The sequence below is a fragment of the Siphateles boraxobius genome, unplaced genomic scaffold (assembly GCF_051911475.1).
Source record: "Siphateles boraxobius isolate OS27281-9 unplaced genomic scaffold, OSU_SipBor_1 6, whole genome shotgun sequence".
Classification (NCBI taxonomy): domain Eukaryota; kingdom Metazoa; phylum Chordata; class Actinopteri; order Cypriniformes; family Leuciscidae; genus Siphateles; species Siphateles boraxobius.
The window spans coordinates 11,681,215-11,698,065 of NW_027509186.1; the positions used below are offsets into that span (position 1 = coordinate 11,681,215).

The following is a 16,851-nucleotide window of genomic DNA, read 5'->3' on the forward strand; positions in this document are numbered from 1 at the left end:
ATATATGAAATTGTTTCCTCTTATATTGACGGTTTAATACAACTTGTAGGGTCATTAAAAACAAATATCCCCTACAGACATCACTTTTGGCCACAACTATAAATACATTATATGATAATAATAATAATAATAATAATAATAATAATAATAATAATAATAATAAATGCAGTTTTATTACAGTCTCACAGAACTCAGCGTGGGGTGAGAGAGGAAACAAGCTTAAACTGTGCCTGACAAACACAACATCCGTATTTAAGTCCCCTTTGAACTCCCACTGAATCCTCATATGGAGAGCTAATAATAATAAATCAGGAAAGCTCTTCGGACAACTGTAAAGTGATAAATGTTATTTTGTAAATGTGTTTGTGTTGTATTCTTTTTATGCTCTAATGTATTTGATTGGATTTGTAAAACTGATTTGCAAAGTATTTAAGTTACTTTAAGTTATTTAAGTTATTCTGTTTAAATTTTAATTCTTACATGGCACTTTTAAATTAAATTCACCATATCTGGTTTGTATGACCTGTTTTTACTATAAAAAAAAACAAAAAAAAACAATATATATATATATATATATATATATATATATATATATATATATATATATATATATATATATATATATATATATATATATTTTGTCTCATTTATAGTCTTATATTTTGTTGTACCTTATGTTGTCCTGCACTGTTCATTGAGTCACAGAGAAACGTTATTTCATTTACTGTATTTGTATATGGATGTGCTGAAAATAAAGCTGTAAAGGAAAATAAAGTGTTTTATTGGTAACACTTCAGAATAATGGTCCATCATTAATAAGTAACTATGCAGGAACTTCAGCTACTATTAACTAATACAGAAACAAGCTTTACAAATCAGTCAGTAATATCAAATTTAGAACTAAGATAGTTCCTTATTAGATAATCAATAATTACTTAATGAGATTGGCATCATTAATAACTAATATAGATAATTTTGAAAAATTATAAAGAATTATTAATTACTAATGACAAAATTAAAGTGTCTGAGACATTAGCAACTGTCTTTTTTGTCAATGTGGTCATAAAATGCATCACTAATTACTCATGTGTTACCTAGTCACTATGCAGGACCATTATTTTAAAGAGAAAAACATCCATATTATGTGAAAGACATTATTGATTACCTAATAAGGAACTATCTCCTAAATATAATATTACTTAGTGATTAGTTGAGCTTGTTTCTATATTAGTTAATAGTAGTAGCTGAAGTGTTAAAGGTGCTCTAAGCGTTGTCACGCGTTTTTTAGGCCAAAACATTTTTTGTCACATACAGCAAAAATCTCCTCACTATCCGCTAGCTGCCCGTCCCATAAACACAGTGTAAAAAACGTGGTCTCTGCAGACACCCCAGGCTCCACAAACGGCAACAAAAACAAACTGGGCTAACCCGCACCACGGAACATAACAAACTGTTTCAGCCAATAACCGACAAGAAGGGTTTGGGGGAACGTCAACAAGAAGTGACGTCACCCGACATCGCTTAGAGCACCTTTAATGTAGGGGAGCCCGGGGACAGTTGCAACAGGGGATGGTTGCAACATGCCATTTTCCTCCAACCCAGAAACAAGCTAGAGTAATGACACTCACACTGCATATGCTCAATTGGATCCCTTCATCGCTGCTTGCAGCTATATTTATATATATTTAGGTAAAGGCACCCGGGTTGCGGTGCCACCGGCTTGGGCCCGTTATCGCTGCTCGCAGCTATATTTTATATTTTCATTTATATTATCACAGTTGTTGCAACTGTCCCCGTCCTTGTCAACCATGATAATACATCATGTGCTAGCTAAACAATTGACCTTGATACATGCTAATCATACTACAGTAGCTTAAAGTTAACATATGTGTTAACATGTGTGTGAGGGGGGGAGGGGGTTTAGATTTGTATATATATATATATATATATATATATACAAATATCGGATGCAGGATATATATTAATACAAATAATCGGATGCAGATTTGTATATATATATATATATAGAAATCTAAACCCCCTCCCCCCTCACACACACACACACACACACACACACACACACACACACACACACACACACACACACACACACACACACACACACACACACACACACACACACACACACACACACACACACACACACACAGAGACACAGACACAGAGACATAGACACAGAGAGAGAGAGAAAATGACCACATTCAAACCAAAATACCTGACTTCCTGTTGGTCGGAGCTAATGACTGTAAATTAGAAAGTTGTCCGGCTTGATGAGAACAAAATATATACGGAGTTTTGTTACTGTGGGTGAGATCAATATGTGTACCGAGTTTCATATTAATTCATGCAAGCGTGTTTGATATATGGACCAAGTTTTGAAACCCCGTTCCAGGGGGCACTGTTGAGCCCCCCTGCCACGCCTGGGTACCAGCTTCAGCCCGTTCCTGATGGCCGCGGGTTTCTGATCTGTGTGCAATGTTTCAAGAGTTTTCGAGCACATTAAGGGCCCCAAAAGCCCCCGAAACCTTGAAAAACAAGAGTAAAAGCAAATCTCACGCACACACACACAAAGACGCAGAGGCAGAAACAGAGAGAGACAGAGAGGGAGAGAAAATGCTTGAAAAATCCACATTCAAAGCAAAATATCTGACTTCCTGTTGGTCGGAGCTAATGACTTTAAATTAGAAAGTTGTCCGGCTTAAAGAGTACAATATACATACCGAGGTTTGTTACTGTAGATAAAACTAACCCCCCCACTTTTGTCAAAAGGTGGGACTACTGAGCCCCTGTACCACGCCCGTTTCTGAAACTTTGCACATGTCTACTAGGTAATAAATTAGATTTGTCTGTCAAGTTTCATGCAATTTGAAGAATGTTAAGAGAGTCTCAAAAGCATCCAAAAAGAATATTAAAGTTTGATGCTTTGCCATGGCAACAGTATTTAAGATATCAATAATCCTTTCACAGGTCTACATCTGGCGTGTGTTTACATTATACACATAAAGTTTGAAGCAAATTCGGTAAAAATAAGAGGGTGATTTAAAAGCATTTTGAAAGTGACACACTTCCTGCTGCCAGTTGGTGGCGCTATAACTTTGACACACAATAGTCACATCCATGTGACCGGCCTCTTACAACGAACGTATAAAGAAGTTATAACACACTTCCTGTTTCCATTATTCGGCATAAATTCGTTTCCTCGCCATGGCCAAACCGTTTGAGATATCAAAAATCCCCTGGCAATTTTTCATCCTCAAAAATCATCCCCTTGACTTCATGCACACCGAGTTTGGTGATGATCGGGTGAATTCCCTAGGAGAAGTGTTTCAAATTCCTGAGCGTGCGTTTTCAAACAACCCTAAATAACCGACTTCCTGTTGGGCTGACGTAAAACTTAGAGCATGAAAGTTGTTTGGCCCGATGAGATCTAATGTGTACCGAGTTTCAGATTATTACATGCAAGCGTGTTTGATATATGGACAAGTGTTCAAACCCCATTCCAGGGGGCGCTGTCGAGCCCCCCTACCACGCCCGGGTACCAGCTTCAGCCCGGCTCTGATGGCCGCGGGTTCTGTTCCATGTGCAAAGTTTCAAGAGTTTTCGAGCACGTTAAGGGCCCCAAAAGTGCCCAAAAGTTAGTAAAATAATAATAAAAAGAAGAAGAAGAAGAAGAAGAAGAAGAAGAAGAAGAAGGAGAAGAAGAAGAAGAAGAATCCTAAGGAAAACAATAGGGCTCTGCGCCCTTTCAGGGCTTGGGCCCTAATAATCCTTATGAAAACAATAGGGCCTTCGCTTTTTCAAGGCTTGGGCCCTAAATATAGTTTAATTTTTTTTTTTTACATGACAATAGGCTAAATAAAAGTTAATTGCCTCACAAATTGTTCCATTCTTCCTATGTCACTAAAAGCCTACTATTTTATATCAATTTGAATATTTGACATAAGGCCTACTCATCTAGACACATCTATATTTGTCATCTAATTAAAGCTGATGAATAAATAACACTGTAATATTATTATAACTTACATTTTTGATAATAATAATTTTGCTAACACTGGCATATATTGTAAAATATTGTATTTGTAACATGTTGCAACCATAACCCAAACAATGTTGCAACTGTCCCGGGCCCGGTGTCAGTTGCAACATCTGACTCCTTACATTCAAATCCAAATTGTGAAAAATTTGGACTATAAACATACATATGTAACATACATAACATTAATAGACTATTAACATACTATGTAAGTCTATTGTATAAATAATTGGTTTGTCTAATCCAAACCGTCTCTGAGTAACAGAGACAAATGCAAAAAGAGTTGCAACTGTCCCCGGTCTCCCCTAGTACAACTCATTAGTCCTGCATTACTTCCATTACATAGTTACTAATTAATGACGGACCATTATTCTGAAGTGTTACCGTTTTATTGAAACACAGCTAACTTCATAGACTCTAATAAGCGAGGAAAGAGTTTGTCACATTAGGTTATGTTGATGCACTTGGAGAAGGAATCTGTTTGTGTACACAGATATATATTAGTGGAGGAAGTTCCTGCAGTGCTGAGCAAGTGTCCACCCACGAGACAAACAGTGATCGCTAGTTCCTGTCTCAAAGTCAACGCCTCCTTCCTCTCAAATATCATGTGAGGCTCTTCTCCCCAACATGCTTCTCATTCTCTGGCATGAGTCAAGCTCACTCAACTCTTCAAGTAAGTTTCTTTTATTAAAGTTATAATTAATTTACAGAGTTATTGAGTGTTTAACAATTCAGAAATGTCTGAATGCAAATGACACGATATTCAGGCTGATGACATTCAAAGTCCTTCTGATTAAAATCTAAAATGAAAATTCGGTCATGCTTTATGTTGTTCCAAACACACATGACTTTAGTTTGTTCTTTCTTTCTGTGTAACACAAAAGAAGATGTTAGACTACAATGTTTAGTGACTGACAGCATCAGTCACCATTCACTTCTAATGCATCTTTTGCTCGTTCGATGAAAGCGAATGGTTTTAGCTGAAAGCAGCTAACATTAATAACACGAAAATGATTAAATGATGCAAACAGTTCATTTCAGCTGTACAGCAGCTCTGAGTGCTTTGGTTAGCTCCATTAAACATCATCAATTATTAAAATAGTTAATTTCATCTATAAAGCAGTTCTGCAAAAAAACATTGATATCATCGTCCACCTCAGTTCAGTTCTCATCCAATCGTGTTAATGGAGTCAAAACAATAATATTTCAGAATATTAAGAGAAGAGTCATAGAGGTTTGGAACAGCCTGGGGATTGGTCAATGATGACGGATGTTTCATTTTTGGGTGAACTATCTATTTAAGTAAGAAGAAAATATGACAAGACTAATAGTTTTATATTTCAAAAAATGTTTTATAATGATCTTATTTTATAATGATCTTAAATGACATGATGCATTTTTTAGTGTTTGCACTTGTGAAAAAATAGTGTACTTTAAATCCTAAAAGTATACTTGCAGACGGTGTTTCTTAGCACACTTTTAAAAATTGCATTTTGTAATCATTTTACTTTTATGGAGTTTTACTTTAAAGTACAATTAAAAAATATTTGTTTTAATAATCTTTTGTTTTTCCTTAAAAAGTACACTTATTTTGAGGTGTTGATGTACTTGATTATACTTTTATCTGTAGTGTGTTATTCTGTATTACATTTTCGGCAATTTATACAAATATATTTAAATACATGACATGACATTTCAACAGACATTACATTAAAGTATATTTTAGTTTACCATAAATGCTTGTCAGTACATTCAGCAGTAAACTTTGACTGTATTTCAAAAACAGTAGAATTATAAAATGACATAAAAATGTACTTAGGTCCTACTTAAAAACTTAAATTTTTACTTGAACGCATTTTTGTTTATTTGCAATTAATATGCAGTTGTGTCCGATTACATTCAGTTCACACTTGAGTATATTATTTTATTATTTTAAGTATATTTCCATAATAAGTTCTATTTCAAAAGTATGGTAAAGTGCACTTCTTTTCACAAGGGTTTTATGTGCAATTTTTTTTACAATCTTTTTTCCAAAGAGAATCTAAAGTAGAGATTAAAACACAAAAAGGGCCCAGGATTAGACAAATATTAAGATTATTCATAAAAGTGGCATACGTATATGGCACTTTTTTTATTTCTGGACATCAGCAATAAGGCCAATAGAAGAAGTTTAAAACATTGCCATTGTCATCAAAGCACCCGCTAAAAAAAGTTCTTTCATTTTCCGTTTTAGAAATGGACTACATCAACAACACACAGACGGAACAGAAAAACATCACGGATGTCAACAGTGTGTTCACAAAGCAGGTTCTGCCTGTGTTCTACTCCATCATCTGCTTTTGTGCCTTTATTCTTAACGGACTTGCTGCTTGGATCTTCTTCAGGCTTCCCAGCTCCTCAGCTTTAGTTGTTTACCTGAAAAACATGGTGGTGGCAGACATTCTGATGCTGTTTACCTACCCGTGGCGTGTTGCCGCTGACCTCAATTGCGGCGGCTTGCAATTGAAGCTGATAGTTTGCCGATACACAGCTGTGGTTTTCTACCTCAGCATGTACACAGGAATAACCTTTATGAGCCTCATCAGTTTGGAGCGCTACTTCAAAATTGTCCGCGGTACCTCCGGTGTGTCTTACTTTCTGCAGCGCGTTTCGGTAGCGAGAGGTCTCGCGCTGCTATCTTGGGGCGTCCTTATATTCTTCATGCTGCCGAACACCATATTAACCAACCAGCCCATGCCTGAAAAATTTTCCTGCATGGCCCTGAAAAGTGAGCTGGGTCGGCGCTGGCACGAAATTTCAGCCCACTTCAACGTTGGAATCTTCTGGGTGGCGTTCACGCTGATGGTGTTTTGCTACACCTCCATTGCCTGTCACGTGTACCGCTCTTACAGACGGGTGCAAAGGAACAGCAGTAAGGCAAGACGACGGTCAAATCGAAGCATCTTCAGCTTGCTGGCCGTGTTCGTCTTCTGTTTTGTGCCCTACCATGTTTGTCGTGTTCCCTACACGCTTAGCCAAAGGCCCGGGGCTAATTTTAGCAAGAACAACCTTTTCATTCTCTTCCAGATGAAAGAAGCTACGCTCTTTCTGTCCGCCCTTAACGTCTGTCTGGATCCCGTCATTTACTTCTTAATGTGCAGGACATTCAGAGAGTCACTTTTGCAGAAGTTTTCTTCTTTAAACCAAGACAACAGGAGGCCTTCAATGGGTACTGGGCTGAGTATCAGTAATCTGTAAGAGGAAGAGCAACGAAGGAAATGGAAAGTAGCATTTTCAAGGTGAAAAAGCGGATTTTACATTTTAAAACCACATATCTTTGCTGTGGTTTCCTTGCATGAGAAAATGCAAAATTAGAAGGTGGAATGAAAAAAAGTCACACCAAAGTGGTGTTTTTCAGAAAACCAGAATCCAACCACAGCTCTCAAAATCATACTGAAATAAGCCAATCCTTAAAGGCAAGGTATAAATACAAATTCTGCCATCACTTACTCACCATCATGTTATTTGAAATCTGATTTTAAAATAAATGTTTCATATTGATGTTATAGAAGAGCCATTTTAGGCTATGTGAAGAACCTTTCAGTGAACAGTTCTTATATAAGAACCCTTTTTTTACTGTGAAAAACATTTTAATAATCTGAAGAACATTTTTCCACTTTAAAGAACCTTTTGTGTAATGGAAAGTTCCCATGGGTGTCAAAGGTTCTTCATGGAACCATAGATCCCAATGTACTTTTGTGTAATATAAATGGTGAAATTTTGAAGAATATCCCAGACAATCTTTTCCATACAATCAAAGTGAATGAGACTAGGGTCCGTATTTTAATGATCTAAGTGCATGGCTTAAAGCGGAGGGCGCAAGTGCATTTAGGGTGTGCCTGAATCCACTTTTGCTAGTTTAACTACGGGAAAAATGGTCGGCACGTCCGGCGCATGGTCTAAAAGGGTTGTCCCTATTCTCTAAATGAGTAATGGGTGTGTTTTTGGCTTTACGTGCAATAAACCAATCAGAGTCTGACCTGACGGAATTTGCAAGCGGAAAGACTGAACGCGTCTCCAGAGAGGTAACGGATATGCTCGTGTACGAGGTTAAAGCACGCACGCAGACCATCAACGGGACAGGCCGGATTCCACCATATCTTTATATACACATTAATAATATTTTATATTGTAATCCTTTTATTTTTAAATATTTGGCATGTTTGTATGCTGCTGCATGTATAAGCAGAGTGCACACACATTGTGGACCCGTCTATAGGCGCACATTACTAACACACTCTTTAAATAACAAAAAAATATTGCGCCATTGACTTTAGACCAGGTTTCTGTTGGTCAATGACACAGTCTATTTCAGTTCCTCAAAATAGAGCATTGCTGCCTCAATGCGCCTGAACACACCTCGTTTTAAGACCAGAAGCCCATGGGCGCTAAAATGGGCGCAAATGCATTTGCTATTTAAACAACGTGGCACAGGAAAATAATAACTGCGTCGGGCTGAAACTAGCCAAAAACACTTGAGTCGTGTCTGGTGCTGTATTTCGCCGGGTGTATGATTGGAATGTCAAAAACCAAAAAAGACAAAAAAGCAACATAAATATTATTTTTAAGTCTTCTAGTCATACAATTGCTTTGTGTGAGGAACAGTCCAAAATGTAAGTCTTAAATCATGTAAAATCTTGCCCTTCCTGCTGCAGCATGCAGTTCTCAAATTAAATATGATCTAATTATGTGGTGACGCCATCATATAGGACATTTGACATGATGATACATGGTCACACATGCATTTTCTAATTTATTTCACAGGCAAAAATTAGGGGGAATACCAATAATTTGGTCTACTCCTTTAAAATGACAACACAATCCCGCACACCACACATCTGTTGTTTACATGGTAATTCTAAGAATCACTGCACCACAATGGTGGACGCTCTTTGACTCAGGAGAGACAGGATGTGTTTTGACTTTACACTTAGTTGATGCAGAACCCATTTCCATTGAATCAGGCCGAAGATGCAGAAAAGGTCAGAAGACCAAAGACCAAGTGTAAAATTCAGGCATGTAAGGGAATTATTGTGTAGACTAAAACTAGTATCAGTGTAATGTACTGTATATTCAACTCAGAGACTATACTGATACTGATAATACTGATCCACGTCGATAGTTGGCAGTAAAGAGTCTAACACAATTGAGGTATTGGTATTTTAACTACAGGAAGATGCTAATCCACTGCTAAAGATGAACCACTGTTTGCCCCACATAATACATCCAGATGTTTTCATTTAGACTTTATTCTAAATACTAATTTCCCAAATTGTAATGAGGTATTATTTGAATAGTTTACACTTCTTTTAATAAAGGTGTGTGTGGTCCCCGTCGGCCCTGCACACACAATACAGGAGTGACAACCCCTAAACCAAACTCACACCCGTAAATTTTTAGTATTCACACAACAGCATTCTCGGAAAACCTTCGCTGTGTGAACACACAACTAGTTTGTCTATCGCGTACACAGTGCGAGCCCGTCAGTGTTATGTTTCATGTACATAAGAAATATGTTCTCAGTGTGAAATTTAGCTTTAGACTGGAAATGGATTCTGTACACTATTTTTCTTTTTCAAAGTCTACAATGTAGTAATGACGTAGAGAGACCGGGGAGTGTTGTATCACAGGGTCAATTGTAACTGTCAGTTTAACAAGTCAGAAAATATCTATGGTGATGTCATCTATATAATACACTCCCATCCCATTTTTGAGCTCACAGGAGAAGTGGCATGTGACAGAAAACAACAATGTAGATTTAATGAACAAAACTGATTTTCAGAAAGGAAAGTATTTTTTTTTTATCAAGATTATTATCATTATTATTATTTTGCCTAGCAATTTTCTGTATCATAGATACAATTATGTGACCTAAAGTAGCTGTTTCTCTAGTTTAATTTGATGCTTTGCACGCATGCTAACTTCAAACACACATGCTAAAACAGTTAGCTATGTTATGACTGTTTGGGGTGTGCATAGTTAGTAAAAGTAAATAGTTAGTAAATAGTAAAAGTTAATTAAATATGTTTCTGAGCAGGACAAGGTCGAGGGTTGTGAGAGAGTGACATGAGGCCGGTGGCGTAATTACTGATGAGCGACACCTGCGCAACACACCGGTCTCGTATCTCTTACGGAGGAGCGACGACTGTGGAGATGGAGAGAGGCCAGGCCTGGACTAATTTATTTGATGTTTTATTTTATTATCTGTGGTCGACTTCCGTCTTTACTTTTAGTTTTTGTGTTTGTTTATTTATTTTATTAAAATCTATTAAATGTTCGCCAGTTTCCACCTCCTTCTTCCCGTAACAGCTAACCTCGTTAACAGTTACCCCTTATAATTATTCCAGTTATCAATCACATCGTTTGTCAAGGCAAAGTCATGTGAGTTTTTTGTTGCGCGTCGAGGGATTTATATGATACATGTGTTTCCATCCTAGTTTATGCGCATGTCTTCTTATTGGATAAAGTCTCAATTGAATGCATACATTTTTTAGAATTTATGGATTTTATGGCATTTTCTTCACACACTTTTTTTTGTGATATCCCTAAATTCACGTAATAATAGGCAACATAGCTGACTGAATGTAACAGAAATACAATACACACAAACACTGTTTTGAGCTAAATTTAAGTCCTAAAAGAAATACAATATAATTTTTTTTGTCACTTTAAATTGTTCACTTTGATCAAAAGTGATTATTGTTTGTTCTTCAATAAAGTTTTTGCATAAATTTCGATTGTGTGTGCATCTTATTTCAGCAAATACCTTTAATTTTTACATCTATCCCTAACGTCTCAGTTACTTATGTAACTCCTCGTTCCCTGAGTAAGGAACGGAGACGTTACGTCGGATGACGATGAATGGGGTTTCGCTTAGAAAGCCTATCGACTTCGAGTATACAAAACGAGCCAATGGCAAAGAAATGCCATGGGTCTGCGGAATTTGCATAGCGTATCTCCACCTTACCTCGTGGGTATAAAAGGAGGACGCTGAGAAAATGCAGATATGTTTCTTCGCTGAGGAGCCGAGACTGAACTCAGGCGATCCCCGCGGTACAGCGGAAAGTGGCAGGAAGACGTAACGTCTAATCACGTTACGTCCAGTCTAATCACGCCACCTTCTCAGCTGTCTTCCAGTGCCCTGCGTACATCTGAGATCACTGTTGTGAGACTGGCACGGACGAAGGACTCCTATTTAGCACAGGAATATTAAGGTACACTGGGGAGCATATCCCATAAGTTTAGAGGAAATATGCAATTATTGGCAACCCAGAGAGGGGGGGCTTAGAGAATACACATATGACCCTGGGTCTGGGACTGGGTCCCTGTGTCCGCAAACCTGGTCTCGAGAGTGAGCTAGGATAGCCAGTCGCCGAGATAGTTCAGGATGCGAACCCTGTGTTCCCATGGAGGAACAAGGGCTGCCTCGACAACCTTTGTGAAGGCGTGAGGAGACAGGGCTAGCCCGTATGGTCTCGTAGAGCGAAGTCAGAGATGGCTGTGGAGTGAAGAGGTACCCACGAGGTAAGGCGGCGATACGCTATGCAAATTCCACAGACCCATGGCATTTCTTTGCCATTGGCTCGTTTTGTATACTCGAAGTCAATAGGCTTTCTAAGCGAAACCCCATTCGGCGTCATCCGACGTAACCCTATCGAACCCTATCGTAACCCTATCGAACCCTATCGAACATCTTCGGGGGTCTTCTCGGTGAGAAGAACACCAATCGACGAACAGGTTCCACTTCAGGGCGTAAACACGTCTCGTGGACGGCGCCCGTGCTGAAGTGATGGTGTTAAGTACCTCTGAGGGTAAGGCACCTAGAACCTCCGCGTCCCGTTTAGGGATTAGACATGGAGTTTCCAGAGGTCTGGACGCGGGTGCCATAGGGTGCCCCGTCTCTGAGTCAGAAGATCCTTCCTCAGAGGAATGGGTCAGGGAGGGACTGTCACAAGGAGCACAACCATATCCTGCAATCCACCAGCTGCTCGTTTATACCCGCGCTAACGAGGGCGCGCAGCTGATGCAAATGATTGCACGCCAATGTATATTGGCTTGTTTTAGTTTCACTCGAAGTAGATTGCCTCTCTAACGAGATTCCTATTGGTCGGTCACGACCTACATTGTAGTGACCTACTGATAGGGAACTAGTGTTACAACTCACCTCAGTTGTGAGGTAGGTTGAAACAGAACTCTTTGTATTTGATAATAACTATTGCCTAAAAATGTAATGGTTTATGTTATTTTTTTAGTTTATTTTCTTTAATCATTTTCATAATAATTTCATAATGTATTTTGTGAAGTCAGACTATGTTTGTGCATGTGTGCTGAGCAGAGAGCGGGTAGAGTTACATTTTGCTTAGAAGTTTGCAATGTTTACTTAGCAGAGATGTTCCAATTATGATGATACTTCAAAAATGTGTACAGCTGATATGCTCTTTGCAAGAAAAGGAATGTTTCAACTGATCCAAATGTACAATTTGTATACAACTAATGTATACACTGAGAAAAAGTTTCTACCTTGTGTTTTTCTACCTTACAAGGAAGTTGCAAGTCTCTCTGTGATGTACAGTATATAAGCTCAATCTTACTGTACCACCTCAGAGAAACATAAAGGCATGATCGGGTGAGAGGAAGGAGAAACAGAGATGATGGGGGAAAGGAAGGAGAAACCCAGATAAACCATTTACAGCTAGCATGATGTGATGAGAAGATCTGAATGAAGACCTCCTCTCATGTAGCCTTATTCTTATTCGCTGTGTTTCTCTCTGTCTGACACATGATACATAATAAATAGAAATCTTTTGGCAAAAGAAACTGGTTTAGCTTCCGTGATTCAACAATAATAGGGGGAAGTAAGATTTTCAGATCTACAATGTAGTACACATCCAAGCAAGTTGTAAAGTAGACAAATGTGGTTACTGTGTATCAAAGAGAGTTTGAGCGCAAACAACCACTTAGTTACTGAGGCTCAAGCAAAAATTTGTTACTTTCGTCCCCAGCCACCCCTTCTCACAGCTCTGGTTGTAAAGCACAAGCACGACAAATAAAATGATGTCAGTCCAAACACACTTTAATCCATCCACAAGAAAATCCAAATACAGAGCTATGAGGAGAAACAACAAGGCGTAGACATAAATAATACCTGACAAACTAAAGGAGAACGAGCATGAACATAAATACACTCAGCAAACAAGGATAATTAATCACACCTGAACTGAATAACAAAGCAGGGAGAAACGGTGCAAACAAAAACAAAGTTAAAAACTGAGGTGATATGTGACACCTCTGAAAAAAATAAAATAAAATTATTGCAGCAATTGAATGCAGAAATTGCCTGGGAATGGATGTGTTATTCAAACATTTGTTCCTGTGTTTACTAGAAGTATTTCCAACAGACAGATCAACAAATAATAATAATAATACAAATAATAATAATATTGGTCTTATTCCTATACATCCTTAAACACATTGGTAATCAACACTAAAGTATTTCTAGGCAGATACACATAAAAAATTATATATTAAAAAAAAAATGTGTTATGCCAGTCAACACTTTGATCTCACAGTAATCTCCAGGGTTCTCAAGTTTTATCAAAAGCTTGGAGTGAGATCACATGCGGTTAGGGGAGGAGCCCCAATGGAGCCCCGCCCCCGCCCCCCAATTTTACCCATTGTTCATAATTAACCAGCACAAATTGAAATGATAACAATTGGTAAATCTGATAAATGACAGAGCCATTCATGACATCAAATATACTCCTTAATGTTATATTTCAAAATTACAAATATAGGCTACAAAAATTACTAAAATATAACAAATTGTAAATATGTTTTGAAGGATATAAAATATTACCCAGAGCACTCTGCTTTAATGCATGTAGCCTTAATGTAATTAGAAAGACTATTAATGCAGTATAATATGTAATTTAAAATAAAATGAAGAAATACATCTTCATTCCTTCCCATAGTCACTAACATTTTCCTTAGTTTCAGATAACGTAAGCTAGCCAAACTGAGCCAAAGCTTCTGTCCTGGTTGCAAAGTAGTTATAGAGTTTTTGACTGCATCAATAATAATGTATACGATGGGCTATGTATTAAATGTATTAGCCTAAAAAATGTTAGGCGAGCTTTCTTCCAACTTCTCTTCTCCATCACAACATCCATGTTGCCTAGTAACGAACGCAATCTGGCCGAGATACGTGCTGGCGGCAGGAAACTTCACTTTGTGTGCCTGCGCCTCGTATATAACGTTATATATAAAGCTTGCAGGACAACTTGGTTGGCATTGCCTTTTCAGCGTGAGAAATACACGGTGTGGCGTGTGAGCGTGTGAACTGGTTGAATTGCGTGTGTCTCACAGCCAATGCGTGAGACTTGAGAACCCTGAATCTCACCATGTGGTCACAATGTCAGCAATCTGAGTCACGGTGAGCTAAAAGTGTGACCTGACAGCGCACTCACTAGCCGCGTTTCCACTGCCGGGCCAGGGCCGAGCAAGTGCGTGCCAGGGCCAGTCGCGTTTCCACTGTCACTTCCGGGGCTTGATCGGGGCTTACTCAGGGCCAACAACCAGGATTTCTGGCCCGTCGAATACCTTGGGCAGAAGCGGGCCAGCTCGGGCTAGAGGCGTGGGCAAGGTAAAAAGCGGAGTTTATTGGTGTTAGGGAAAGTTATGGTCTGCGGCAAAGCCAGCAAGATGCACATTTAACTTTTTTATATCGCGCAAAATAATCGCTGCTCGAAATGGAGAATCGGCTGTACTGGTCTGTCGAAGATACCAAAGCTCTTCTGAGCATTTGGGCAGAAAAAAGGGTACAACGTCAATTTGATGGCGTGTGAAGAAACGAGGACGTTATAAAATACATTGTTGCTAAATTTTCTAAGCTAAGCATTCAGCGAGCAACGCTTCAAGTTCGGGAAAAAATAAAAAAGTTGCGGGCGCAGTATTGTACAAGGCGATTAAAACGCACAATGGACAAAGCGGAGCTCAGAGAAGAAACTTTCCACGGTTCGACTTAATTGACAGTGTGCTGGGTGTCCTCTGTTAGTGGCGACTCGCGAGACAAGTCGGACACTATTGCAGCAACGGCCGGTAAGTTAATATACATGCTATCTTCCTAACTTAAAAAGTAAATACATTTCTTAATACCCGCTGTAATTGGTTGGGTTATATGACGTTTGATCCAGAAAGGCGTTTAAGGGGCGGGGTTTAGGGCAGCGTTGCGGGGCTACTGGCCCGCAGTGGAAACGCAAGCCCGGTGCTTAAGGCCTGAGGCCACTGGCTCGGCTCGCTGTTAGCTCTGGCCCGACAGTGGAAACGCGACTACTGTGTGCTCAAACTGCCGCCACAATATGAGCTCATCACAGCTAGAAATGTTATTGTTCTATGTATGTTTTGAGACTATTATGTTATGTTCTTGTAATGTTTTCTGTAGCTATATTTTTTTTTACCAGAATGTTCTCCTAAAAGGTAGGATAACACGCTCTAAAAACATTTTAAACATGTTTAGTAATAACATTTATAGAACATTATCCCCTAACAATCTTATATAGTTTTAGCGGGAAGTTTTCCTGCAAACACAGGACTGAACCTCTTAAAAGAGTTTGTTTGAAAGTAATAGTTTGTCACCATTGTCAAACCATGGTTTGGTCACCATTGTGGAGGTCAGTGTTTGCTGTAGTTGGGCTCTTTGGCCTTGACTGATTGATGTTAGTTTATCTCTAGCTGCTGTGAAAGTTTGTAATGGCAAGAGAGAATGTGTTCAAGTATATTGGCTACTTGTTGATAATAAAGATATTATCTGGAGTATTTATAACTTAAAGTATTTCATATAAATGTGTGTAATAAGTTTTAAACCCCTTCATTGAGACAAACCTCAAGAATCAATGCGTGAATCTCAAAAACGGTGACATGCTTCATGCCGTAATGCATTCTGGGTACATCGTACAAAACTCATCAGTGGCTCCCAGAATGCATTGCGGCATGAAGCATGTCACCGTTATTTAGATTCACACGCTGATTCTTGAAGAATCAGCGTCAAAGTGTTTTTGTATTATTATACAGATTTTCTTTCTATTACACTGTTGGATGTCATACTTTTGAAACATTACTATAATCAATTATATTAAAGTAATTACACACATGCCAGTCTAGAAGAGATCAGCTGATCAGAGCACTACATGATGATTATATCTGGACTTCCATCATGTGCAACTAAACCAGTACAAATGATCCAGAATGCTGCAGCCCGTCTTGTCTTCAACGAGCCCAAAAGGGCCCAAGTCACTCCTCTGTTCATCTCTCTGCACTGGCTACCAGTCGCGGCTCGCATAAAGTTCAAGGCATTGACGCTTGCTTACAGATCTTCCACAGGCTCAGCTCCCTCCTACAAGTCTACATCCCTACCACAAGCCTACGATCAGTCAATGAGCGACGGTTCGTGGTACCATCACAGAGAGCCACAAAATCACTCTCCAGAACATTCTCATTCACGGTTGCATGCTGGTGGAATGATCTTCCCACCCTCATCCAGAATGCAGAATCCCTGACAACATTCTAAAGACAACTGAAAACCCATCTCTTCTGTGAGCACTAAAAACTTTCCTTATCCTTTAATCCTCCATTGTCTGGCTTATGCTACTCTGAGCAATGCCTGAACTTTGTATTTTGAGCACTTCTTGAGTTGTTTTGCCTCTTCCAATGACTCGCTTGCTTTAGTCGTCATTTGTAATTCACTTTGGACAAAAGCG

At 38.8% G+C, this 16,851-nt stretch overlaps 1 protein-coding gene across 1 annotated transcript; it reads left to right on the plus strand.

Moving 5' to 3' along the window:
* Positions 1-4,657: 4,657 nt before the first annotated feature.
* LOC143715862 (P2Y purinoceptor 14-like) lies at positions 4,658-10,827 on the plus strand. The gene is made up of 2 exons (XM_077207689.1): positions 4,658-4,730; positions 6,291-10,827. Exons 1-2 carry the CDS (start codon positions 4,685-4,687, stop codon positions 7,292-7,294), a joined length of 1,050 nt encoding a protein of 349 aa, XP_077063804.1. The 5' UTR covers positions 4,658-4,684; the 3' UTR covers positions 7,295-10,827.
* The last annotated feature ends 6,024 nt before the right edge of the window (positions 10,828-16,851 follow it).

Coding starts and splice junctions, on each gene's coding strand:
- LOC143715862 (XM_077207689.1), top strand. CDS start 4,685: ATGCTTCTCATTCTCTGGCATGAGTCAAGCTCACTCAACTCTTCAA. Junction 4,731..6,290: donor AAGCTCACTCAACTCTTCAA/GTAAGTTTCTTT, acceptor TTTCCGTTTTAG/AAATGGACTACATCAACAAC.